The sequence below is a fragment of the Onychostoma macrolepis genome, chromosome 10, assembly GCF_012432095.1.
Source record: "Onychostoma macrolepis isolate SWU-2019 chromosome 10, ASM1243209v1, whole genome shotgun sequence".
NCBI classification, from domain to species: domain Eukaryota; kingdom Metazoa; phylum Chordata; class Actinopteri; order Cypriniformes; family Cyprinidae; genus Onychostoma; species Onychostoma macrolepis.
Window position 1 is genome coordinate 15,153,726 of NC_081164.1, and position 27,997 is coordinate 15,181,722.

A 27,997-nucleotide genomic window follows, 5' to 3' on the forward strand; every position below is an offset into this window, starting at 1 on the left:
AAGCTGAAGCTTTTGCCTTGAGCTTTACTTGTTTTGTGTACTGTAATGACTTTTAAAGGTACTTGAAGGTATAAAACATGTTATGTAGGTTTATTCATTTGTATCCTGCTAATGTTCAGTTAAGCTTCTGAAATATCACTGTAGCTTTCGATGTGAAGATTATATCAAGATTTTGCATGACGGAAACTGACAGTTATTTTAGCTAAATCATTTTCATGATTATCAGTCCAGATCTTATCCATTTAAATTTCAGTCTGCTCCTCACACAAAGCTTTAGAATCCAATGCACAAGTCATGTAGACTACGTTTATGGTACTCTCATTGTTTTTGGAGCTTTACAGGCCCAGTCCCCATCCACTTCTATTGTGTGGAAAAGAGCAGCAAGAACATTCTTCAAAATATCTTCTTTTATGTTCCACAGCAGAAATAAAGTCAAAGAGGTTTGGAATGACATGAGAGTGAATAAATGCTAAAAATTTCAATTAAATAACAAGCCTGTCACCACTGTACTGCTGTTCTTACCCACAGTCTTTCCACATAAAAGCCTTTTTTAGAACATAATATCACATCGTTTTTACCTTGATATGGTCTAAAAAAAGATCAGCTAATCAGATTTGACCCACATAGGAGATTGAACCTTAATTAGTCTGTCTCAAGAGTTCCCAGCAACATTTTTTAGTTTGTCTATAAGAAAGAGTTGTTAACAGAGCTGAACTTTGTCCACATGTCAGTGCTTGCTCAGAAAAACATGATCACTTAGATCATCGATGCAGGTGCATTCACAACACGATGAGATAAACCTGTCGGGATGGATGCCTGATGCGTATCCCTCCCTGCCAGCGTTCCATGGAATGTCCCACGTCTGACTGACAGCTTGTGTGTGTGTGTGTGTGTTTAGAGGTCATGTGCTACTGTAACTACTGTAGGAGTGTGTGTGTGTGTGCTGAGGTGGGAGGGGCATACATCGTAGAAACAAGCAGTGTTTCAGCATTTCTGACACACTTTGCACCGTCACTGCTGAAGCACAAGGCTGTATGACTAACTGTGGGACAGGAGCCAGAATGAGCCAGCTACACCTGCTAGGAGCATCTTGAAAATATTTTTGAAGTTAGCTGTACACGCTCTAAACAGACCGACATCATGGGGGGATCCCAAAGCAAGAAGGGCAATGAGACAAACTCCATAAAACAGCAGAGCATTAGCATGTAAGTTAGACTTGTATTACATATGTTAACTTCATACAATAGATGTCATGCTATTTTGATATGCTGTATGGACTTAACGTCTATGAGATCTATTATTATGCACAGTCATGTAAATATGCAGTAAAACTGTTAATATTGTACCTGTTCATACTAGAGACATGTCAGTGTTATTGTGTCATATGCATTGTGTTTTGCTAACACTTCCCGGTCTATGGTGTGACAGCAAAGGTGTGGCCATCATGCTGGTGAAGTTTCTCATGGATTCAAATGAAGTTTGGGAACCGAAAGGGTTAAAAAGTGTCTTTTCTATGGTGGTTTTGCAAAAAGGCTTCAATCACAGACTTTTTAGAAATGTTTAAATGAATCATCTTTATGTAATGTAATGCTTTACTAAAATCAAATCCCAGTTCTTGTGTAAATAACCCCACGCCTTTTAGGTACACTGACAAGTTTCAGGCCTTTGCAGTCTAGCCTATTTGAACATCTTTTATTTAGCAAGGCGTTACTTTAAGTGCAATAATATGGCACAACAGAGTGCTTTTGGAAAGTATATCTTTATCATGCTCACAGAATTTGTTTATATCTTAAAGAGCATCCATAAACCTTATGACTGATTGTATCACCATCTGTTGTGGGTTGTAAAGGTGTACAAATGACACGTCAGCTAGTCTTGAGGGTTAAATTAGGTCCTTAACTCATACTGAACGTCAATTTTCTTCCTTTGGAAAACTCGGTTTGACATGTGGCATAATTTGTGTAGCTTATTTTCATATTCAAATGCACTGATGGTTCATAACCTCTTCAGGTTCAAGTTGTAATGCACTAAACTGCATAATGTGTAGCATTCATGGGAAATTATCCTTAGTTCATTGAGTTTGTGTTTAATAAATTGCATTTGAATCAGAAAATCTGACACATGATGGATCTGATTAGGTCCAATTTGCGGGAAATTTTATGGCAGGTCATAACTGAAAGTTTTTTGACTTGTCATGTTTCATTCTGTGCAGTGCTGCTTGTACAAACACTGCTCCTAAAAATAGCTCTTCCATGCTGATAGCACTTCTTAGAAGGACACTTCAATCAATGTTTCCATTTTCCCAGAGCGCGGGTCAAAAATGTTAGTCGTAGTTTATAACTGGCTCATTTTGAAGCTTAAGTTTTAGAAAGACAGAATTGGCTGTTCAAATAAACATTCTTTTCATTTTAAATGTATTGCTAATGAGGAGGTCGTCTGATGAATGTTTGTTTCTGTTTTGAGAGGGTCGAGGGCTGGTGGAATTGCTTGGGGTTTTGGGTCAGGGGGTCAACGCTGAAATTATATTCTGCATTCATGCATGTGATTAAGACTGTTCATCTATGGACAATCGCATACTTGTGTTGAGTTTCTCTGTTGTGATGTACAGTGGGGCAAAAAAGTATTTAGTCAGCCACCAATTGTGCAAGTTCTCCCACTTAAAAAGATGAGAGAGGCCTGTAATTTTCATCATAGGTATACCTCAACTATGAGAGACAAAATGAGAAAAAAAAAAAAAATCCAGAAAACCACACTGTAGGATTTTTTAATAATTTATTTGCAAATTATGGTGGAAAATAAGTATTTGGTCAATAACAAAATTTCATCTCAATACTTTGTTATATACCCTTTGTTGGCAATGACAGAGGTCAAACGTTTTCTGTAAATCTTCACAAGGTTTTCACACACTGTTGCTGGTATTTTGGCCCATTCCTCCATGCAGATCTCCTCTAGAGCAGTAATGTTTTGGGGCTGTCGCTGGGCAACACGGACCCAAAGATTTTCGATGGGGTTGAGATCTGGAGACTGGCTAGGCCACTCCAGGACCTTGAAATGCTTCTTACGAAGCCACTCCTTCGTTGCCCGGCCGGTGTGTTTGGGATCATTGTCATGCTGAAAGACTCAGCCACGTTTCATCTTCAATGCCTTTGCTGATGGAAGGAGGTTTTCACTCAAAATCTCACGATACATGGCCCCATTCATTCTTTCGTTTACACGGATCAGTCGTCCTGGTCCCTTTGCAGAAAAACAGCCCCAAAGCATGATGTTTCCACCCCCATGCTTCACAGTAGGTATGGTGTTCTTTGGATGCAACTCAGCATTCTTTCTCCTCCAAACACGACAAGTTGAGTTTTTACCAAAAAGTTCTATTTTGGTTTCATCTGACCATATGATCATCCAAATGCTCTCTAGCAAACTTCAGACGGGCCTGGACATGTACTGGCTTAAGCAGGGGACACGTCTGGCACTGCAGGATTTGAGTCCCTGGCGCAGTGTGTTACTGATGGTAGCCTTTGTTACTTTGGTCCCAGCTCTCTGCAGGTCATTCACTAGGTCCCCCGTGTGGTTCTGGGATTTTTGCTCACAGTTCTTGTGATCATTTTGACCCCACGGGTGAGATCTTCGTGGAGCCCCAGATCGAGGAGATTATCAGTGGTCTTGTATGTCTTCCATTTTCTAATAATTGCTCCCACAGTTGATTTCTTCACACCAAGCTGCTTACCTATTGCAGATTCAGTCTTCCCAGCCTGGTGCAGGTCTACAATTTTGTTTCTGGTGTCCTTTGACAGCTCTTTGGTCTTGGCCATGGTGGAGTTTGGAGTTGGACTGTTTGAGGTTGTGGACAGGTGTCTTTTATACTGATAACAAGTTCAAACAGATGCCATTAATACAGGTAACGAGTGGAGGACAGAGGAGCCTCTTAAAGAAGAAGTTACAGGTCTGTGAGAGCCAGAAATCTTGCTTGTTTGTAGGTGACCAAATACTTATTTTACCGAGGAATTTACCAATTAATTCTTTAAAAATCCTACAGTGTGATTTTCTGGATTGTTTTTTCTCATTTTGTCTCTCATAGTTGAGGTATACCTATGATGAAAATTACAGGCCTCTCTCATCTTTTTAAGTGGGAGAACTTGCACAATTGGTGGCTGACTAAATACTTTTTTGCCCCACTGTATTACGTCAAGTGTGCTAGAGCGTGATGACACATACAGTGGGAGTAATAGTGACATGCTTTAGAAAAACTTTTATTGGAATTAAAAAGTACAAAATAAAGATGATTATGAAAGCATGTAGTTCATGTATTAAAGTTTACCAATATATACACTATTGTTCAAAAGTTTGGGGTTAGTAAGATTTTTTTTATTTTTTTAAGACTCTTATGCTCACCAAAGCTCCATTTATTTGTTTAAAAATACAGTAAAAACTATAATATTGTGAAATATTATTGAAATGTAAAATAACAGTTTTCTGTTTTAATATATTTGAAATTGTAATTTATTCCTGTGATGTAAAGATGAATTTTCAGCATCATTACTCCAGTCTTCAGTGTCACATGATCCCTTAAAAATCATTCAGATATACAGATTTGCTGCTCAAGAGAAAACAGTTGTGCTGCACCCTAAACTTTTAAACTCAGATACATACATGCTATTACATTATAATATTTAAAAGCATGACCCTTAAATAAAAATGTTTGCTGTTCCTCCATTTGACCAGCAGATGTGGCCAGTGTGCTGTATTTTCAGCAGCTCAAAATATTTTCAGAAATTATTAGTTCAAAACTTTTTTGTTAAATACTTTAATTTTTAAATAAGTACTACTTAACCTTTTTTTTAATTTTTTTTTTATAATTTCTATGCTAGCTATATGTGGTTGATACAGATAATACTATCCCTGCAAGCAGGCTTGTGGTGGCCCTTTACGGGCCCACTTAGGGCTAGCCTAAGGGCCCCCAGCGCAGGGCCCCTGAGAATTTGCTCATTGGCAAAATGTTGGCCCCTTAGCGCTGGCCCTGCACGGGCAGCCCTCACTAGGCCCACACAGGGCCCGCACTATTAATCTACAACAGGGGTGCCCAACCCTGGTCCTGGAGATCTACCTTCCTGCAGAGTTCAGCTCCAACCCTGATCAAACACACCTGTCTGTTATTATCAATTACCTTCAGATCCTAATTAGTTGGTTCAGTTGTGTTTGATCAGGGTTGGAGCTGAACTCTCCAGGAACAGGGCTGGGCACCCCTGATCTACAACAATACATCTGTTTCACTATCAATACTTTCCAGCTACTATAACTTAAGTCTTTGGGGAAAACAGTTATTATACATCTGAAATGGATGCAGTCACCACATAACTAATGTCTGTACTGTCAAAAATGTACAGTAGTCAAAGGGATTTCAAATCAATTTATTAAATACAAAACAGAAAACATTCAATTCAGGTTAATACAGCCACATACAGCCAAAAATGTAAATACACAAAAGTACAAAATAAAAAAGAATGCAAACAAAGCAATGTAAAGGCCATACATACAGTAACAGCTCTGCAAAAAACATCAACTCCTTACTTTAGACTGGGTTTGAAATGACACATTTCCCAACCAGGATGCAGCACAACATGCTTATTAGGTGAGCCATGCTGGCTACTGCTGCTTGTTATTGTTAAATTCCTTTACCCACATGGCTTTACTTAAGGAAACCTAAAACACCCTAGCACCCCTAGTGGTAAGGAAGAAAACTGCCCACAAAATTCTTGTTAACAGGCTCATGTCCGTTACACCTCAAATATGACTCGTGGGACCCACTTTCCTGCAGAGTTTATCTACAACTTGATCAAACTCACCCAACTGTGATTTTCTACTGATCCTGAAGACATTGATTAGCATGCTCGGGTGTGTTTGATTAAGGTTAGAAGAACTAAACTCTGCAGGAAAATGAATCTTGTAAGCCAGATTTGAGGATCCCTGGCCTATATGAAACAACAGGTTCTGGAAAGGTCTCTTTTGGTTTGAGCCATTCCAGTTCAATTTAGTGGCTAAAGAATGGCCAGTCAATCTTAGAGTTCTCCTTGTTGCATTACAGGGCTGCCTACACCAAACCTGCAAGGGCCCAAAGGTACAAAAGTTGGTCTGGGCCCAAACGGGCTGGCCCACACTGGGCCATCATTGGATTAATGTGGGCAGCTCACAGAGAGCCTGTGGTGGGTGAGCCCAAAGCTGTGGGCCTCGCCTGGGCAAGCCCGAACTGGGCCTGTTTAGGTTTGGTGTGGGCTGGCCCTAGTCCACTGTGCCCGCAAAAAGCCAGCATGGGCCCTGCAGGGGCATGTTTGCAGGGATGGATCTACATAAAAAAAAAATTGGCAAATTATATAAAAATCCAAAATACTTTTTTACAATTTCTGTGATGGTGTTGGCAGGGGCGTAAATTTCATCTGACAGTAGGGGGGGACAATAAACGTAAAATTTCTCAAGAGCAATTTTTGAAGGGGTCACAAATAATACAGCCAAAATTGTACTTGTAAGGATAGATATGTGTACACAGCATGTGTACATAGCATGGAGACCGTGTTTAATTATGATGGTTCACCACGCGGTCATATTAATTATTATTTTGCGTCATCCATAGTATTTTAGGTTTCGTCTGAAACCTAGTAACCTTATGTCTCTTTCGCATTAATTCAACCGCATTAAACCCACTGATCTGCCACTTAACATCATATTGAACGAAACCCAACAAGTAGGTCTACAATATTAGCCTAATATCAGTTCACACACAGGCTTATCGCCGTGTTAGTTGTAGTGGGTGACAAGCTACGTATTAAACTTGTTAACCTTATAATCGCTCATAGAAAAAACATTGGATGTCATAATTTTTTTATCATGACTAATTTATTAATGATCCAGCATCATCTGTATTAAAGAGAAAGAATCATTTCACCCGATGTTTAAAGAGAATAAAATAGCCTTGACAGCCTAAGTTACTTACACATACAGTGAGGAAAATAAGTATTTGAACACCCTGCTATTTTGCAAGTTCTCCCACTTAGAAATCATGGAGGGGTCTGAAATTGTCATCGTAGGTGCATGTCCACTGTGAGAGACATAATCTAAAAAAAAAAATCCAGAAATCACAATGTATGATTTTTTAACTATTTATTTGTATGATACAGCTGCAAATAAGTATTTGAACACCTGTCTATCAGCTAGAATTCTGACCCTCAAAGACCTGTTAGTCTGCCTTTAAAATGTCCACCTCCACTCCATTTATTATCCTAAATTAGATGCACCTGTTTGAGGTCGTTAGCTGCATAAAGACACCTGTCCACCCCATACAATCAGTAAGAATCCAACTACTAACATGGCCAAGACCAAAGAGCTGTCCAAAGACACTAGAGACAAAATTGTACACCTCCACAAGGCTGGAAAGGGCTACGGGAAATTGCCAAGCAGCTTGGTGAAAAAGGTCCACTGTTGGAGCAATCATTAGAAAATGGAAGAAGCTAAACATGACTGTCAATCTCCCTCGGACTGGGGCTCCATGCAAGATCTCACCTCGTGGGGTCTCACTGATCCTAAGAAAGGTGAGAAATCAGCCCAGAACTACACGGGAGGAGCTGGTCAATGACCTGAAAAGAGCTGGGACCACCGTTTCCAAGGTTACTGTTGGTAATACACTAAGACGTCATGGTTTGAACTCATGCATGGCACGGAAGGTTCCCCTGCTTAAACCAGCACATGTCCAGGCCGACTTAAGTTTGCCAATGACCATTTGGATGATCCAGAGGAGTCATGGGAGAAAGTCATGTGGTCAGATGAGACCAAAATAGAACTTTTGGTCATAATTCCACTAAACGTGTTTGGAGGAAGAAGAATGATGAGTACCATCCCAAGAACACCATCCCTACTGTGAAGCATGGGGTGGTAGCATCATGCTTTGGGGTGTTTTTCTGCACATGGGACAGGGCGACTGCACTGTATTAAGGAGAGGATGACCGGGGCCATGTATTGCGAGATTTTGGGGAACAACCTCCTTCCCTCAGTTAGAGCATTGAAGATGGGTCGAGGCTGGGTCTTCCAACATGACAATGACCGAAGCACACAGCCAGGATAACCAAGGAGTGGCTCTGTAAGAAGCATATCAAGGTTCTGGCGTGGCCTAGCCAGTCTCCAGACCTAAACCCAATAGAGAATCTTTGGAGGAGCTCAAACTCCGTGTTTCTCAGCGACAGGCCAGAAACCTGACTGATCTAGAGAAGATCTGTGTGGAGGTGGGCCAAAATCCCTCCTGCAGTGTGTGCAAACCTGGTGAAAAACTACAGGAAACGTTTGACCTCTGTAATTGCAAACAAAGGCTACTGTACCAAATATTAACATTGATTTTCTCAGGTGTTCAAATACTTATTTGCAGCTGTATCATACAAATAAATAGTTAAAAATCATACATTGTGATTTCTGGATTTTTTTTTAGATTATGTCTCTCACAGTGGACATGCACCTACGATGACAATTTCAGACCCCTCCATGATTTCTAAGTGGGAGAACTTGCAAAATAGCAGGGTGTTCAAATACTTATTTTCCTCACTGTAACTAACTTGCTCTCTCTCACCGGACTCGTGTGTGTGTATCGGTAAAGAAGGAAAGCAGGCAGTGGACCAAACCACTGTGAGGAAAGGGAGGGGGGAATCAAAACATTTCTGAACTTAAAACGTTTTTTTTTTCATTTTGTTTTACTACTCACACAGTTATTCTAAGTATATGTCCATTATATTATTTTCAATACACAGAGTCGCTTGTAATGATATTTTTAGGGGGGACAAGCCTCAGATAGGGGGGGTCCTGTCCCCCCCGTCCCCCCCGGGATTTACGCCTATGGGTGTTGGCATATCATTATTATAACAGAAAATGTAAGAACAATTATTGTCATTATTATTTTAAAACAAACACACACACACAATTCCCTAAACAATAGCTGCTTTTCCACTGTCAGGCCAGTGCGAGTCAGTGCTTTCAAAAGGCCGGGCAGGGCTAATAGCCTCGGACCTGTAGCACTGGGTCCAAAATCTTGATCAAAATTTGACCTAATTTTGGGTTGTTTTCCAAATGGAAATGATTGAAAACCAATGTCTGGTCATGTTAAGACATATTTTGTCCCATTTTTCAAGAATCATTTTGCTAAACATACATACATTTATTCAAGTTTGAAGTTGATAGTTGATAAATGATTGAAGATTGAAGAATGATATAGTTCCCCTTTAAATGCACTCATTGTAGTTTTAGAAGTGGTTCAGTTTTTCTCCACAAGGTGGCTCTGTGACTTTAGACTAACCCCTCATGATGGAAGAGGTTGGTTTTAACTGCTACACAGTGTTTATTATTCTTTTATCTAGCAAACTAGATTGTAAAATTGTATAGAATATTTAAGTCTATTAAAATGTGATAACTTTGTCAAATTTTTCAACTTTGTGTCTTCTTTGAATATTAGCACCCAACAGTTTAGCTAAATATTTTCAATAATTCAAATTGTTAAAAAAAAAAAAAAAAAAACATTGCTAATGTTTCTCTTATGCTCGTTTATATCGTAGTAAACTGATAATGACTGATCACAATCTAACCAAAATCTCACATTAATCTTCTGTATTAAACCAGGAATAAACATTGAACTGTGTGTTTCTGGACTCGTGCTGAGAGACACCCTTACTTTGAAGGGTGTGGTTTTTCTCATGCGAGTTGTTTTTGGACAGCTGTTCTCCCTGTCTTGTGACTCCAGTAAAAATAACAATGATTATTGCACGGCTACAAATAGACTGGATCTCTATATGGCTTTATATAGATTAAGTAACACATAAAGCCTATCAGTATTGGAGAGGTGACTATTTATTGGCCATCATGTACCAGTCTTTTCTGGAAATGTGAAGTGTTTGTTTAGCTGATTGTGCTATTTGTGGCTCCCGTTAGTACACAATGAAGTGCAGCCATGTGAAGATGTGTTGTTCTGGAGGCATGAGCTCCATTCTGACACAAATTACCATAATACTACTATTTCACACACCAGTGAAGATTTGTTATGTAAGATGGTTCTGCTCCTTTATACATGTGCTTTTGCCTCAGTCTAGTTCTGGCTGCCTGTTACTATCACATCTCTCTTTTACAGATCTAATAATTCCTTCAAGGCTAAATAGCTAGGCGGGAATTTCTTCTTGAAGGCATTCTTCCATATATGATGCTTTTTTCAAATGTTCTCGAAACATAGCCCATTTCAAATCCAGCAGTTGAATCATTTTGTGATGATGCAAAAAAGAAAACTAATAGAGTGTAGTCTTGTAGTATGTAGTAAGAGTAGAAGTTTCCCTAGTAGCAGATGTCATCATTCATACTCAACCAAGATTGGATGCTGAGAGCTTATGAGATATCGTGCTGAGCCTGGCACTGAACGCAGGAATATGATGCTCTGAAGGTTGTCGGAGAGTGTCATTGTTATGATGTGTTAAGCTGGCCTGACATCACAAGTTCATAGGCCGTAGCAGCTATGTCCGGAAAATAAAGTAGCCTAAACAAAAAATAGCAAGTGCTGATTGGTCAAATTCCCCTTAAATGTTTTTGAAGTAGTTACATATCATATCACATAGTTTAAAAGAAAGCCTTTTTGGGTTGCTTCTGATTTCAACAAAGCAACACTTCAAAGGATGTGTTGGAATCTTGGCTCAGTTCCTTTCAAGTATGTTATCAAAATGGTACTTTTGGTGGAAGTGGCTTTCAAAAGGCAGAGCTTCTCTAGACAAACAAATATAAAACTCACTATACCTTCATTCTCTAAATTAGTGCTGAATGAACCCAGAACAAACCGATTGAAATTCTTCACATTTTTCATCTCTCTCCTTTATGACAAACAGGGGAGTTTTGTCTTTTTTAAAGTCCCAATCGTGGTGGTTCAGTCACAGGCTGTTGGGTGGATCTAAACACAGAGATTCAACGGCTTCAATCTGTTCAATTCTCCAAATGTGGAATCTGTAATTAGAAGCACAGATGCACCCTCCCTTAAGACTTTTCCCTTGAACCAAAATTATCTGAGAAACCATCACATTTAGGGCTGTTTGGGTTGCTCAGCGTCTGGTAACGGGAAATGTTCTCAGTCGTGTGCCCAGTCTTTGTTTTGGGGAAAGACAGCAACGTTTCTTTTTGAGAAGCACTCTCTTCAGTGGCCTGTTTTGTCTTTTATGTTGTGTGTTTTCTTTTATTCCGGCTTCTGTTGTGTCTCTTGCCAAGTTTTCCATGTGTGTTTGAAATGTGAGACGTCCTCGTGCAGTCCTCCTCAACTTGCATAATGGAATCTTAGCCTCATATCCTGAGCATGTGGAATTAAAACCTCACAAAACGCTCCATAACATATATGGGTGGTCTTTTATAAGGAAAAGTCTCCACCAATGGGAAAAAAAAAAACTCTTCAGTTTCTTTCATTATCCAGCTTCTTCACCAAAACATCATACACTCGTTTACATACAAATTTAAATAACATGGCTCTAAGAAAACCCAAGCCTTGAAAGAAGATTCACAATTAGCATTAGCAAGCAGTTCTGCTAATATCATACAGGCACATTTAACTGTGTCTCACAGAATGAATTCTGCCTGAAATATCTGCAGACCTCTGATGTGGAATGATCCATCTTCTCCATGGAGATCAGTTATATAAGTTACCCCGAGCCTTTAAGGGACATCTGCTTTTCATGGTCTAACAGAGGTTTCATAAAGATTTGAGTTCAGTGTCTTTGCACTCACACCAACATTGCTCAGGACATTTTGTCAAAGCTCAAACACACTATGGGCTTGAGAACTGTTGCTCTGTTTGTGTGAGTAGACTTTGTGATGGCAACGACCAGCAACACGGCCTCACTGGGGTTGTATTTTTAGACTGTTGACAGTGATCAAAGGATGTGGTTGTGGTGCAGAATGGAGATACTTGGTGCAGTATCCATCAACTAAATCCTTAAGCACTGCATTATCCTGATTAAGATTATGCAATGTGCACACCGAAAGTACTTATGTCGTGTTATAAGTGTTTTATTTTTCAAGGCAAGCTCATGATTAGTTTTGTATAGATACTGCAGAGGTTTTGTGGTCGTTTTTCAACTGGAAAAGAATGTTGGTTTGAGTACAAATTAGTCATGGGAACGCTGACATCCCTGGGCGATCTGCTGAGGCATTCCAAACAGGTAACAATGTGAAAGGACAAGTGAGAGAACAGGTTTTCCTGGTTGTGAGCTGGAGCTCAAGGCTAGAGATGGTTAATGGAAAAAAGACAGAGGAGGAGCTCAGCCCTGCATTCCACAGTCTCCCTACCGAAACCACGGAGCCCCCCTCTCCCTTCTCTTCAACCTCGGTTTGTGTTTCCTTCTTCTGCTTTTCATGAGAGAGGCAGTTCTGCTTGGGAAGGAAGCTACCATTCCTACACCACGGGGGATGCCGAATCAGCTGGACCAGAGATACAGGCACTCTCTTTTCCCCTCCCCCCATTAGTTTCTTCTCAATAGACTGATCCCACAAAGGAGGGGTGGACGGGGGAGTTATCTGGCAGCCAGCTGATCTTTGCTGTTGTATTCTGCGAGGGAAAGAAGGAGACTGCAAACTCTTCGTTACTCAGCTGCACCGAGATAGAGGAAGCTGCGAGAGAACATCAACAGTCGCGTGAGAGGAAGGAAGCAGCTAGGCTTTTGAGACGAAAACATGAAGCTCGATTTCAAGACCACGTGAAGCGTTGCCTGCCACTGAGAAAAACATCTGCAAGACAGGAGGAGAGAAAAAGAAGCAAGGGGAGACTGACTCACTTGTTTGGATTCGCCTACAAGGTGTTCCTGTAGACGCTTGGCGTGTCACCAGCAAGAGGTCGAAGATGTCTTGGCTGTCACCAGTGCAGTGGGCCAAATGGACCTGGTCGGCCGTTAGAGGAGGAGGGGAGGAAGAAGAAGGTGAGACTGATTTGGGGATGGACGACGAAGCCCTCACGGAAGAGACACGAGAGGCTATGCCAAGAGATCAAGAGGACGACGAAAGGTCTCATGGCTGCAGGCAAGTTTAGAACCTTGTGAACTCCATAGCGTGAACAAGGAAATGAGGATGTGAAGTTGGGGTTTCAGGTTGCTTTTGAGAAAGGAAGTGTTGGATATCTGTTTTTTTATGATGCTCTTTAGTACTTTTTTTAAATTAAGTCCTTACCTTGAAAGATCATACAGTAGAGGCCAACCTTAGAAAAACTACCTCCAGAGCCACCTGTTTGAGTCAGATGATGGTGTTAACTGTTCTGAATGTTGTGCAGACAGCCATGGCTTAGCAGTCAGCCACATGGATCAAAGCAGTCAGAGATCAGAGGCTCTGAATGTCGATGTCTGTTGGTGCTCTAGTCACGGTTGGGGAAAGTGTCGTGTATACGTTTGTTCATCTATATGTGTGTTCTTGGTGTGTTTGTGGGTGTTTTCATCTTCATTGGGGGATTTCCTTAGGAAATGTGCATGGCTCACGGTCTAGCTGTTAGTCTAATGTGTCCCTGTGCTCAGATAAAGATCAGAATTCAACCGTTCTCCTCTCCCAACCCCCCGATTGTGACACGGCTAATTTCCTTGTCTATAGATAACATTCTTTCCCAGCACTGTTTTCTTTTGTTAAAAAGAAGACACTTATTTGTCTATTACTCTACTTCATTATTAGTTGATGCTATGAATAGCAATAATAGTGCTATTGCTTATAGTTAAGGTTGAAGATTTGAAGAAATCCTTGTCCCCCACACCAGACATGCTGTTTTTTGAGGAGAGATGTTAAGCTTAACCCTAATCTTATTTTTATAGACTTGAATGCAAAAATGCAGTTTATCTCTGTTTTTATTTATGTAATAATAGTTCATATTTGTCATCTAGGCAAAAGGTTTTTGCTTTGTTTTCCCTAAGCCGTGTTGTTGACATCCTGTCTATGTGCTGTTGTTGAGCTGTCTGCTAACATTCCTTTCTTGGAATAATCCTTTCTTTTCTAACGCCTCACAGCCTGAGAGACCGTCACAAATTAATCACTACACAGACCTGAACAATGGCCCAAAAGAGTGGCAGGATCATGAAAGTTGTAAATATACTTAGAAAAGCCACCCACACATTCTGTAGAGAGCTACTCATTTCTGAGCCAGTACAAGCAGCATGAGTTGTGCAGACAGGGATTTTATGAAAAACAGTGATTTAGTAGAGGGGTTTGAGTTGGGTTTGGGCTCGCCCAGTTAGAAATAAGTGGTTGTTGAAATTGATATTTTTGCTAAACTTTAATAACACTTTATAGCAGAAGTTCCTCTATGTTCTTGTCTGTTGTGTTTGTCTGCTGGACTAGTAATGATTACTTCCCTAACGGTATTATGGGGCTGCAGGTGGCCTAGTGCAACAAGACTGGGCAGTTCTCCCAGACTTGGGGACTGATTTCGCACACTCTCACACACACAATAAATTAACAATTCTTCCCTTTCAGCTCAGGCTCATGACTATTATGCTCTGTTGTGAGTGTAAAAAGGATAGTTTCCCCCAAAATTTAAATGTTGTCTACATGTCTATAAAAGAAGAAATTTTAGGCAACTGTAGTGGTTGCCTTTTTCCATTCAGTTACAATGAATGGGTCCCAAGTTGAAATTTAAGTCATTATTCCCTTAACTTAAAAAGCACATGGGTCATCTGGTCTGCTTTTGTGACACTTTTATGTCCTTTCTGAAACTGAAGCCTAATTGCATAATGCTTCTTTTGTTTTCCATGGAAGAAATAAGGTCATATGGGTTTGGAACAACATGAGGATGAGTAAGTAGTTTTCCAGGAGAATTTCTGGGTGAACTATTCCTTTAATCTAGAAAGCTCTTCAGTGTTACCTCACACAAACCATCAAAGCAGACCTGATAAACCACAATATGCATAAAGTATCAGCATCACAGCTGGGATACATTGTTATTATTTAATGAGGACATGATGTGCTCAGTTCATTTTTCGTTTCACCCAAGGCTAAGCCTTTAAGCCACATGCGCAAAATGTTTTATTAAATATTGATGTCATTTGATGATCTAATGAGTTTGTATGTTTTATACTGATCACTTCTGATCCAAGATCAGCATTATCCATCTGATTTAAATCAAGCTGTGCCAAATAAACATGGCAGTGTCCTGTTGTCGAAGTACTAACCACAGAGTTCTCTTCATTTTCCATCAGTTCGGACTCAGAGGGCCAATTTGAGACACCTGAAGCTGAGACGCCTGTCCATCAGCCATATAAAGACCCACCAGCACTGGATCAACCAATCACAGAGAGCACAGGTAAAAGAAGACCTCCTATACCACATGCTATCTGAGTGCCATAGATACAGGCAGTAGATACCATAGAGCACCTGTCGCTGCATGTGCTTCTATTCCTCTCATGCAATGTGATGTTGCCATGGCAACAAGAAGAAAATATGTCTCTATGTGGTTATGTGTGTATATGTATATGTGTCATCTTTTAGTGTCACTTTTAAGCAATATATTGTAGGTAGCAGTTCTTGTCATTCCTAAGTAGTATTGGGAACATGGGCATAGTGGAGCAGGCACATTATAAATTATACTTTATCTAATAAATCAGCTTGGGTCATGAATATTAATTAGATAGCAATGTTAGTGCACTTGATTTGCTGGAAGGCAGGTAAATGGGCAAAGATTTATTTCATTTGATTTATCATTTCATTTAAACCATCCATCAAAACAAAGAAAGTTCTCCCTTATGATCGAGTGCAAACATTACAAACATTTTTAGCACTGGTTTGACTGAATCATTAAAATGACTGTTTTAAAAGAACAATTGCAAATGCAAATTAGATACCATTCATATAAGGCCTTACTGTCTTCTACAATAAATCTGATGATTTTGACAAGCACACAGATTCATATTCCAGTTCTTAGAAGTTACTTAAAAGCTTGCATTGTTTTCTTAAAATTTTCCTCTCTGCCATTAGACACGTGTCCAAATTCAGGGGAGTGTACCATATCACTAACTCAAAACAGCTGCACTTCCCCAGACTTTTTTGAGGAATTTATCTGCCCATTAAAATCTCATAAATGCTCTAAAATTTGACTTGTCACTACCGTTAAGTGAATGCATGAAAACACACGCATCTTGCTATTGTTTTTCATTTAAAATCTTATTTTAGTCTCTGGGAGAAGCTCTAAAGAAGTCTTCCAGTGGTTTCATAGGTGAAGATGAAAAGTTTATGTGTTTGTGCTGCAAAGATTCAAAGGCATCAATGCATTTTGACCTCAGCCTGATTTTAAACAGTGCAGACAGCATTAGTTACGTTTTTGTAATTGAGTGGAGGAGGTTTTGAGGTTGGAAAATAGGGGTTTGGGTAAAGAGAGGCTCCTGACCCAGTGTGGGAAAAGCGCACAGCTTGGAATTCAGGAGTTTGGAATTGAACAAAAGCGCCTGCTCCTCTCAGAGCACGTTTATCAATGGACAAGGTCAAAGGCTCACAGCAAAGAACATCATGTGATTTAGTTCTTTGCTCTAAATGCCACACACAGACACACACATTTGCACTCACTGAAACTGAGCTAGGCTTGCTTGCTAGTTTATTCACAATTAAGAAACACTTTTTTCTCTTGGTTCCCTTCCTAACCGTAATCTCTGGAAGCTCAATTGTTATACCTCACAGGAACTTTTTCAGTGAGTTTTGTGAGAAAGTTTTCCTCAGCTTGCTTTAGGCGAATAGAGGAAGCTTTTCCAAGCCTACGTGTCGTGGTTTGGATTGCTTGAGCAGACAGACAGTAAAAGTCTGGCTCCAGAAGAGCACAATCCAGTTTCCACCACATCCTCATCCTCACAGCTGTCCAGATATGCGCCAGTGCTGTGCCTTCTGGAACACACGTTTTCATTTGCGGTTATGTAAACACAAGCCTTATTGTGTTGTCTCCACCCCAGGCACTAAATCCTGCTGCACCTTCAATGTAAAGTCAGATAAACTCTTGCTGACATCCATTGCTTTTTGACGTCAGAGTATATTCCTAAAAAAATAAACACTCATTATTTACTGTGTAATTGCCTTTTCTACTCTAGAACAAGCTTGGTCATGTACAGTCTCATTTTTATGGATGTTGTGTGCTGTATCTTTAAGACGGAACTGACTAATATGTTGTGACAGCATTATGCATTTTCCTGGGATGAGTGTTCTTATTATTTTAGTGAAGTTATATAATCAAAATTGCTCTGAAATGTACTCTACAGGGTAGAGATGTGTTTTGAATTTATTAGCTCATGCTGTCCATACCAAGGTTTTACTGTTTTGATGAAATAAACATTGTTGAGGCATCACACTCCCACCACAAAGAGAAAGATCAAGTCACAGTTACTAGCGCTGGTTGCATGACCAATCACATTGTGCCTGATGATTTTCCTTCACTGGCATTGTATGTTCAAATGGCAACTGTTGCTTTCATAGCCTGAATTTGAGCAATTTTTCATTTAGCATACACCTTGAGTACAATCCTTCAACATTTCAGTTACCTACCCAATATGAATGAATTACAAGGCCCTAAATTGACAGATAGTAAATAAAACCAGTAGAGCTTTCTGTTCTTAAAAGAGGACATCAAATGTATAGGGACATGGCTTATATCTGTCAAAAGGTTTATCCACTGCAGAAATTAGCTTACAGTATGAATTTTAAGGAGGAGCCTTGACCTCTGGAAGTGATGAAAAGAGAAGTCACCCTTTAAAAGTGCTGATCAGGGTGTTTTTGTGTCCTCGGTGACAAGGGCTGTCTGCCATCTCATTTAACACTGAAGGACAGTGTAGTACCAGATGTGTACAAAAAGACACAAAGAGGAAGAGAAAGCTAGAACTTGGCAAAATCAGGAGGAAGACTGGGCGTTGGCATTGGAGAGGACTTATGGAAGGTCTGTGAGTGAAAAATTGTCATTACAATGCTGAAGGCTGAAGTTGTTTTCATTTCATACACGTAAAGCTAGTTCCCTAAAGTGATAGTTGGTAAAACTCAAGTTCCTCTTTTTGGACGTCCAGTTGAAACCACTGTGTTACAGTTCAAACATTAGGCTACTAGCCTAAAAGTTATAATTGTTTGTGATTTTCACATTATGTTACCTTAGAACAGTGCTAAGAACTTTTTACAGGTCAATCCACTGGAGAAATCTTTGGTTAAGTGCCTTCCTTAAGAGTACAATAGTTAAGACTCATGGCTTATTCATTGTGGGGATCAAACTTACAACCTTCCAGTTACCACACCTGAGCCTTAACCACTACAGAATATATCCCTCAAACAAACTCAAACGCATGTATTGCACTAACTGTATTCGCAAATTCAACTCCTCATCACTGAACATGTTCTTTCTTGCATGTAAATATTTTGAACAGATAACAGCTAGTATTTCTTAAAGCTGTCTCAATCGGAGGTCAGAGCGAAGTCATACATCTCATTTATAAATAGGCTGTCTCTTCCTGTCTCTTAGCAACAGGCTATTGCATCAAAATGCAGTGATGACTGCCAGCAGGACTGTTTGTCAATGGAAAGTGTTTCAAAATGGCTACTTTAAGTGTACTGACATAATTTCACATGTAGATGTCTAGTGTTTCAATCTAGAGCATCTAGAATTGCTACAGTTGTTGAGGCAGATTTTCTTTGTTTTATGGCAGAAAAATGTCAGTATTCTTTCCAGTACATCTAAAATGGGCTAGCCCACATTTATGTTTGATTGTTGCTTGAGTTTTTTTTATGCCTGTTGGAGACAGGGAAGAGAAGACTATTGTTCAGCTCTTAGCATCCTGAGCAAAGCATTTCCTGCCTTTTCTGTCGTAAGGAAGTCTGTTCTTCAAATGTCCTCCATAGGTTGAACAATAGAGCATACTGTATGTGCTCTAAGAACATATGAAAGGAAAAGGAAAAACACCCTGAAATAACAAGAAAATCGTATTAGATGAATATACTACAATATTCTGTAACATACTATTGCATACATGTATTTCAATAAGATAATTCTATAAATTTTGTAGACCATAGACAAATAATTGCCTCTTCTACTCTTGACAGGTTTCCCAGAAGTAAATCAGTTGGCCTCCATCACAACCAAAACCCAGAACCTGACCCTGGACGTGAGCTTTCCTGAGGATGCACCTGCCCCGGTGGTGCGGCAGAGCAGTGTGGACCCAAGCCCAGCCCTGAAACTCAGGAACCAGCCTTCCTCTGCTGACATGGATGTGGACCAACTCGGAACAACAGATGAGACCAACACATGCAATGGTCACATTGAAGAGCCATCCTCCAAACCACAGACTAAGTCCCTCAAGCCTAGACCTCCTTCCCTCAAAGTAAAGGCCCCACTGAATGGTGTAGACCCCAACGAGGTGGATGACGATCCTCCGATACTTCCAAAGGGGAGCTACAACTTTGACCCTGATCAGTTTGATGATGCCATAAATCCATTCACGACTAGAGGGTCCAAATTGCAGAACTCTCTGCCTGCCAATGCCAGTATTCCTAAATCAGAGTTGACGGACGAAATGCCTGCTCAGCCAGTAATGTTGGAATTTGGACTTGATGATGCCGAAGCAAAGAGACCTCCACCCAAGAAGTCTGGAAAGAAGACAAGCAGCAAGCTGACTACTCCAAAAAAACAGAGACCAAAAGCTGCAGAAACAGCAGCTCCACCACCAGAGATGTCATCAGAACAAGACCAACTGCCATCTGAGGACATGGCTCCCATAAACGTTGATGATATTCCTATTCCTAAAAAATCCTATAACTTTGACCCAAGTCAGTGGGATGATCCCAACTTTAATCCTTTTGGTGAAAACAGCAAACTTAATAACTCGCCAACACTTCCTAAAGGATCGTATAAGTTTGACCCTGGTAACTTTGATGACTCTATTGATCCTTTTAAGCCATCAAAGACCTTAGGTGGAAGTGACACGACTAAACCAACGACGGAGAAGCTTACAGACAAACACAAACCAGAAGGAACTGTGGAGCAGCGGAAGAAAGCAGGACAGTCTCCGAAGATCAACAAAGACAGGATCATCACGTGAGTGGCTGATAATGCTAGACAGGGAGACAAAAAGTATGTTGTGTGTTGCATCTGTGGCTTTCTTTGGCATCTGTATTTAGATGTCGTGCATAAAATAAGCAAAAAGAAGCGATTTTCACCTACTAAACATTATCAGTCACACCTTTTGTGTTTTTTTACTGTTGGTATGCTACCCTTTCTTTTCAATATCTCAGTTGTTGTCTAATCATGCATCTTTCATGTGGCACAATCGTTTTTCATACGTAGTTTACAGTCATAAAGTTTACGGTAGTCTTGTTTACACTGTCCCAGTGTATACAATTCCCACTTTCCGTTAAACTATGGCATCCCCTCTACAAACTAACTCCTATTTGTTTGTGAAATTCAGAAAGCTTAAAATCACTCCTACATGTTTTCTTCATGCCTCAATTTTGCCCTCTAATGTCTTACGGCACATCCCCTCTCCACATCCCTCCTCTCTGTGTGTGCTTCCTCCCCCCCCCCCTGTCCCTACCTCTGTCAAACTGTCCTCAGGACCACTGAGCAAGTGCGGTTTCTCTGTTTTCTATTGTAAGTATACTCTCCTGCCCTCCTTTCCGCAGTTATCTCTTCTGTCCCATTGCATGTCATGAGCTCTGTGGAAGACTGAACTGCCCTCTGGTTCCAAATCATGTACAGAATCAGTCCTCTAAACAATCTAGGGCAGAGGGTCTATTTATTTATTTCACTGTATTCTAACTGTCTGGCAGACAGAATTGATTTACTCCATGGGCATTTTGTAGTGATTTTCACATCTGACTCCCTCATGGTGGCCAATATACAGATGGTCTCTTTACTAAACAGTGTTTTAAAGCACACATCAGTCTTTGGATTGTAAATAGTATTCTCAGTGTTTATTCATTTAAACACTTTTTTTGTAGAATACAATGACTATTGCTATTTCTGAGTTTTTCAATAGACGCCAATACCTAGAAAACAGTCTGGTTAGCCAAGGTAATTCTGCATAGCTTGTCTAGCTTACATAGAATATAAGGCAATTTAAATGTTTTGAGGCTAATACAACAGTGGTCTTGTATTGGACACCTGTTGGCGTGGATGCAGCATCTCGTGAAAAGTTTTTGGTTACCATTGTATAACTATTATTTACAACTATCATATTTGCAGGCATATTTAAAACCCACTATTTTTTTGTTTTTGTTTTTTTTTGCAAACTAAAAAATCAAGATCAGGTTTATCAAGATCTGTATTGAGTATTATTTGGTCATGTGATCTCAACACGGTGACCACGGTGACAACACGGTTATCTGATATTAGTGTACACAATTATATTTTTATCTGATATTAGTTCACATAATTTTTTGGGACTGATGGTAATGAAAAAGAAAATATGTGTACTTTCAATGATACGTACAGAAACAGAAAATACATATGCTGAAATTATTTTTTTTCTTTATATGTTTTTAAAAGTTTACTTGAAAATGGTTCAAAAATAAAAATAAAATGTGCATTATGCATTGACAATATATTCTAAACGAGAACAAAATATAACCTAATGTTGTCCATTCAGCCACATCGATATATCTGTCTCTCTGATACTATCGGTATTACTGCTATCAATACAATAGACTTTAAAGAGGGAAGTTCTTGCTAAAAGTTGTTTTAATGTTTCTTGGTTGCATATTCTGATTCTGTCCATATTCTTTTCTCCAGGAACTCATGTAAAGTAAAGAAGTATGAGAATCAGTCCTTAGTCCTGGATGTCTGCAATCAGGTATCATTTCAACGCTGTCCAATTGCAAATTGTATGCATCTTGTTCTGTATGGGCATGTATTTGCATATCTGTGTGTGCGTTTGTGGGTATGTACATGACTGTGAAAGCATAACATAAGTATATATTATAAACAAACCCTCTAGATTTGCTGTATTGTCTTGAACTTTGTGATTACTGCAGTGACTCAGCAAACATCCCCCTCCTTGCTCCCTCACTCCTTCCCTCGTTCTTCTCTCTCTCTCTCTCTCTCTCTCCCAGTATCCCTCTCTGAACAAACCCTCCTCTTCAAATACAGTATCTCTATATTATTGCCCCTCCTGAACTAGGACACTAGCATGCATCATTGTTGTGTGTCTGTGTGTATGTGCACAACACAAACTGAAACAGAATGCAGTTCCCAAAGCAGGTCACCATGTCTGCCTGTTCTTTTGTCCCAGAGAATTTAAGACTCCATGAGAAGAACAGAGTCTGAGGGGCTATGACAAATTTTTTAGACTGTTCAAATATTTGGCTTGTTCTCAGCTGAACTGCAGTGCTATTTTGTAAGCAGAAAAAAACCTCTGTTTACCATCAGTGCAAAATCTGTGAAGTATAAACATTATAAATCAGGTCTATAACATTATTATCTGCAGGAGAAAGATGAGCAGGAAGATCCAGCGTCTAAACTGCCCCACCGCGTCCATCACGCCACAGACGAGGAGAAGTTAGCCTCCACTGTCATGGGCCAGAAGGACGGGCCGGAAGAGTTTTCAGACTGCACCAAAACAACCACCTCTACTAAGACTGCAGACGGTGAGGGGGAAGTTGTGGGCTTGTTACTGCTCTGTCTACTCTATTGTAGCAGTGCTTATTCTCAGATAATAAATCAATAATCATTAGAGACTGGGGCAATATGTCCCTAATGAGGTTTAACAAGCACTGCTCTGTTAGATCGGACAGTTTGGGGGCATTGTGCAGACACTGAACTCTTATGAATGGGAAACAGACTTACTTGTTCTGCTTGCTTCTCTCTCTCCTTCAGGAAAAAAAGAACAGCCCTCTGTTCTGTTGGCATATTAATTTGCCCAGTAAACAAAAACAATTGCAGACGGTCCTGTTATTCCCATTACATTTTAAATAGGATATTTTGCGCTACCAGAGAGTAATTAGGTTAGGCAAGATTGTGTTCTTTGTCACATGTAACGTTAGTTGATGAAGTTGATGAGCAGTCACGGATGTTGAAAGAAAATGGTCCTGGTTACCTTGTTAAGACAACCTGAAATCAAAAACACATATTATTCTAAGGAAAAATATGTGTTGTCATTTATAAAAATGTGCATTTATCAGCTTCACAAACTAGTACCTTTTTATTTTGCTGCTGACGTCGTGTCTAGGCTGCGCGAGCGGGAAGCAAATAGCTAATATTAACCAATAAGATCATAGCATAGCCTTCACACGATCCAATCAAATCACAGTGGAGACAATGAATTCCCGCCCAAACTGAATATTGTTTTACCAAGAAATACATGACATTACAAACGATGAATTCGTTGCGAATGCCTTTAGTGTTGTCTGTAGATAACACCTGAATGAGTCATAAATATGTATTTTCTTTTCTTAAAACTTGTAATTATGTGTAGATAAATGCAGAAGAACAACGCAGCACAGCGTGTTTGATCTGAATTCAAGCGTCCATTACTAGAGCCTGTGCTGCCCTCTATTGGCTACTTTATCAATTATTTTTATATCATCTTGAGATTGTTATAAACTCTTTAAATACTGTTTAATCTTTTCAGAAATCTTTATCCACTTGCAAAGTAACAACAACAAAACTATTTATAAAATCATAGGAAATGGTTCAAGCCAGTAATAATCTGCCTTTCTTTTCAATCAGATCTGCCAGTGGGCATTACAGACCAGTTTGATGAAAAGGACCTTTCCTCTTCCGTAAGTTCTGATTTGTTAGTGTCTATTAGATATGGCATAAGATATTCAAGTCATTCCTATATATATATATATATATATATGACTACCTCCAACACATGAATTCCTATCAGAGGTGCCATTTATCTGCCTGACAGGGATTCATAATTATAAACCTATTAAGAGGATTATGATGTCCACAGGCCTTAATCTGCCCAAGGGCAAGCTAATAACTGGGTCAGAGGAAAGAGTGTAGTCATTGTTTCGTCTCACGGGAAACATTTGGTATTATATGTTACCATATAGTACTGTTATTATTGTTAAGAACATAAAGAATGAAAATAAAAACGTCTTTCAAAATGAAATGCTTTGTAACTCTTTTCTCTGATTGTGTTTATTCTGCAGAGTGAGAGTTTGTGTAAGAGTCAGACTCTGAGCTCTTCAGACAGTGAGACCATAGTGAAGACGAGTCCAGGGCTGGACTCAATTCCTCTCAGTGAGATAGATAAAGCAGCAGTGCTCTCGCTGATCAGAGAAGAGGTAACACCAACATCTGCCCTGTGTCTAAACTGTTTTGAGAAATATAATATTAAAAATATAATAAAAATGATAATAAATGTTTAAATTGGATTTAATTTTAATTTGTTTAATAATTAACAATTTTCTTTACCATTTTATACTAATTTTATTTTTATTATTAAATTAAATTTACATTTTTAAATGTTTTTGTATAAAATTTTAATGTAGTTGTAAATTAAATTAAAAAGTGTGTCAAATTGCATTTTTTTGTACTTGTAGATAATTGCCAAAGAGATCGAAGCCAATGAGTGGAAGAGGAAATATGAAGAGAGTAGACTGGAGGTTATTGAAATGAGGTACGTCCTAATCTAGAATCCTTCCCAGAATGCACCGGGGATGGTTTTATGCACACACAAGTTTAATGCCTGCACAGTCCCAACAATGAAACATTCTAACATTATTTACTGATTTTACCATAGGAAAATAGTGGATGAGTATGAGAAGACGGTAGCTCAAATGATAGGTGAGTGATCTACCTCTCAGAGCTGTTTTAATAAAATTCTGAATATAAATTTTAAGTTTAAATGTTTTATGTCTGGCTTTTTTTCCCAATACAGAAGATGAACAGCAAAAGAACATAGGATCTCAGAAAAGCGTCCAACAGTTAACTACGGAGAGAGATCAGGCCCTCGCTGACCTCAACTCAGTGGAGCGCTCGCTTTCCGACCTGTTCAGACGCTACGAAAACTTGAAGACCGTTCTTGAAGGCTTTAAGAAGGTAATCCTCTTTAATGTCTGAAATGCTGACCATATAAATGATTCCTCTGGACATGCACTGATGTTTCTGCTGGTCTCTTGTCAGAATGAGGAAGTGCTAAAAAAGTGTGCTCAGGACTACCTCACACGCGTGAGGCAGGAGGAACAACGTTATCATACCCTCAAAATCCACGCGGAGGAGAAACTTGACAAGTAAGAGCGATATACATCAGTTCTAATGTAACAACATAATGTATTTTACTCTTATTGATTGATCTCTGACCTGCATATGTTTTTCTAGAGCGAATGAGGAAATAGCTCAAGTGCGATCTAAGGCCAACGCAGAGAGTGTGGCGCTGAACGCCAGCCTGAGAAAAGAGCAGATGAAGGCGGAGTCCCTGGAGCGCGCACTCGAACAGAAGGTAAACTCTCACACATTCACGTGTACTATAACATCAATTCCAGATTATTATTTTTTCCAAGAAAACCTTATTTAAAATCCACATTATTATTTCCAGAATCAAGAGATTGAAGAGCTTACTAAGATCTGTGATGAGCTCATTGCAAAACTGGGCACCACGGACTAAGAGGAAGGAGAATCTGCTTATATTGCCCTGTCTGACCCAAACCCACCCTGACCAAGAACGCCTCTGGATCTCCCATTGCTTTTTTTTCCTTTTTGGGAAGGAGTCATTTTTCCATGGGTCTGGCTCAGGCACTGGAAGAAACAAGATATGAGCTGAAGAATCAAATAAAAGAGTCCCAAATGTTTTTACAGATTCATAAAGTGCTGATGTTGGACTTGCTCCTATATTTGCTGGTATCAGGTTTCTTGAAGTGGGTGGGAAAAACCACCCACATATCTGATTCTGATCTGATTTCTGCTGGCTGTTATGGCAGCTGTGTGTATGAGCGTTTGGGAGAGCCTCTGGGTGTGTGTTCAGGTGTAAAGAAACAGACATGGAATGAGGGTCATTGGCCTTGTTCGGAGTTTACATGATCACACTGCTGCTATTTGTAAAGGAGGGAGCAAATCATATTATTTACAACTTCTTAGTTACATTACTTGCCTTGGAAAGTACTGTAACCTGTGTAATTATTTGGTTATATATTAGAGGTTCTGATATAAATTTAAGGAATGTTTTGAGTTCAGTACAAGTTGACAGCACTGGTGGATTAATGTTGATTACCATGAAAATGTGTCTGTAAAAAAAACACAAAAATCTGGGTTACAGAACTCCTAGCAGAGGTGCCATTTACACAATCGAAGTGAACATAATATAAACATTACAATATTCACTATTTCGACAGTATAGCCACAAGACGTACACAATATGCATGTTAACATGATTTTAGTGTGAAGAATTGCTTGCTAACCTTTTTTGTGTAAAGTTAAATACAATTACTAAATACAATACTACTTTGTTGGCATTAAAACCCTAAAAATGATGATTTAATCAGCTTTAGTGCTCAAGTAATATGCAAGTTTCAGCAAATTAATTAATATAAGTGCTTTTATGAAATTAGGAGCTGCATATTTCTTTTAAATCCAATTCACTTTCATTGCAAGGGCCTCACCATTGCCTCGATATTTGCTTTTTCTAAAGAAAAGAAGGGATGAGTCAAAATGACATTTTTTGGTAGTCAACATTCTGCCACAAATGCTGTCGAGTTTAACTCGTACTGAACCTGGAATATTATTTCACTGAGTAGCTTTTAGCATATTCACAGCTGTTGGTGAAGAGAGTTCGTAGACGGTTGTAGTTCCATCCATTGTTTTCTTACTCTCTGTGTGTTTAGGTGCCAAATTATCATAATTTATCATATTAAGTGAGCTCTGGTGTTACTAGATGTTCTGATGGTTGACTTATTTCTAGCCATGAGGTCATAATCATCCAATCAAATGCTTGCTTGCAAAATTTTATAGCACAAAAGCAAACCTAACTGAAAGCACTTAAACTTTCTTTTATTATTGAATTACTTTGGTTTCAAAGTCTGCATGAAGTACAGAGTTTATCGCAAATTTACACTCTGTTTAACTGTGCTGTGTCGAATGGACCGAATAATTTGCAAAACATTCAATGAAGTAATTTCAAGAATTGACAATCTTTTGCCAGACTTGCTAAAGTATGTGCCTAACACTGAAGCAATGCTTTCTATTGGCTGTTGCTTCTTTTTTACCCACATTTCCTTTGTGCTATCGTATGCAATATTTCAGCTCAGAATAACCAACTGCCAAATGAAACCGCTATCCATGTGCCAAACGTTAACGGGTCGTGTGGAGAAGTCAAGCCTGTAAATTGTCATGTTGTTGTTTCAAGAGCGTGTTGGTGTTCTTTACAGTACTCACTGACCTCTGTATATTTTTATGAGAAGATGTTCTTTTATTGTGTTATTAATGTTTGTAAAGTGGAAGAGAACGTGAGAGTTGCACAGAAATCCTGTTGACTAATATATATTTTGTGCATAAATGCATTCCCACAATAAAATAAAAAAATCGCTTGATGACACTGGTTTTGAATTTCATATAAATATTGGTTAACAACACTTTACAGTAAGATTCCATAATTAATATTATTTAACTACATTACATGAACTGACAATAAAATAGTTCTAAAGCATTTATTAATTTAAGTTAATATTAATTTCAATAATTGCTATGTATTATTAAAATTAAATGTTGTTTCTCTTAATATTATTTAATGGACCTGAGATGAACATGAACTAACAATTAAGAGTTATTTTTAGTGCTGTCAAATCAAATAATCGGGATTAATCGCATCCAAAATAAAAGTTTGTGTTTACATAATATATATATATATATATATATATATATATATCTTAAATATATCATGTATGTGTATTCGTACATATTAATATACACAGTACTTACACATATATTATGTGTAGACCAACTTTTTTGATGTGATTAATCACGATTAATCGATTTGACAGCACTAGTATTTTTATTAACTAACATTAACAAAGAAGAATACATACTCCAACAAAT

General features: G+C 39.0%; 1 protein-coding gene across 2 annotated transcripts; it reads left to right on the plus strand.

The window, feature by feature from the left end:
- Positions 1-992: 992 nt before the first annotated feature.
- tacc1 (transforming, acidic coiled-coil containing protein 1) lies at positions 993-27,497 on the plus strand. 2 transcript variants are annotated; one of them, XM_058789493.1, is made up of 13 exons: positions 993-1,205; positions 15,207-15,310; positions 19,066-20,056; positions 21,749-21,809; positions 22,443-22,602; positions 23,684-23,736; positions 24,118-24,252; positions 24,511-24,587; positions 24,711-24,754; positions 24,849-25,009; positions 25,094-25,200; positions 25,289-25,409; positions 25,506-27,497. In XM_058789493.1, the coding sequence occupies exons 1-13, from the start codon at positions 1,141-1,143 to the stop codon at positions 25,572-25,574; spliced, it is 2,148 nt and encodes a 715-aa protein (XP_058645476.1). In that variant the 5' UTR covers positions 993-1,140; the 3' UTR covers positions 25,575-27,497. The 2 variants fall into 2 exon arrangements, with proteins under 2 accessions (XP_058645476.1, XP_058645475.1); XM_058789492.1 differs by lacking the exon at positions 993-1,205 and adding an exon at positions 12,427-13,053.
- The last annotated feature ends 500 nt before the right edge of the window (positions 27,498-27,997 follow it).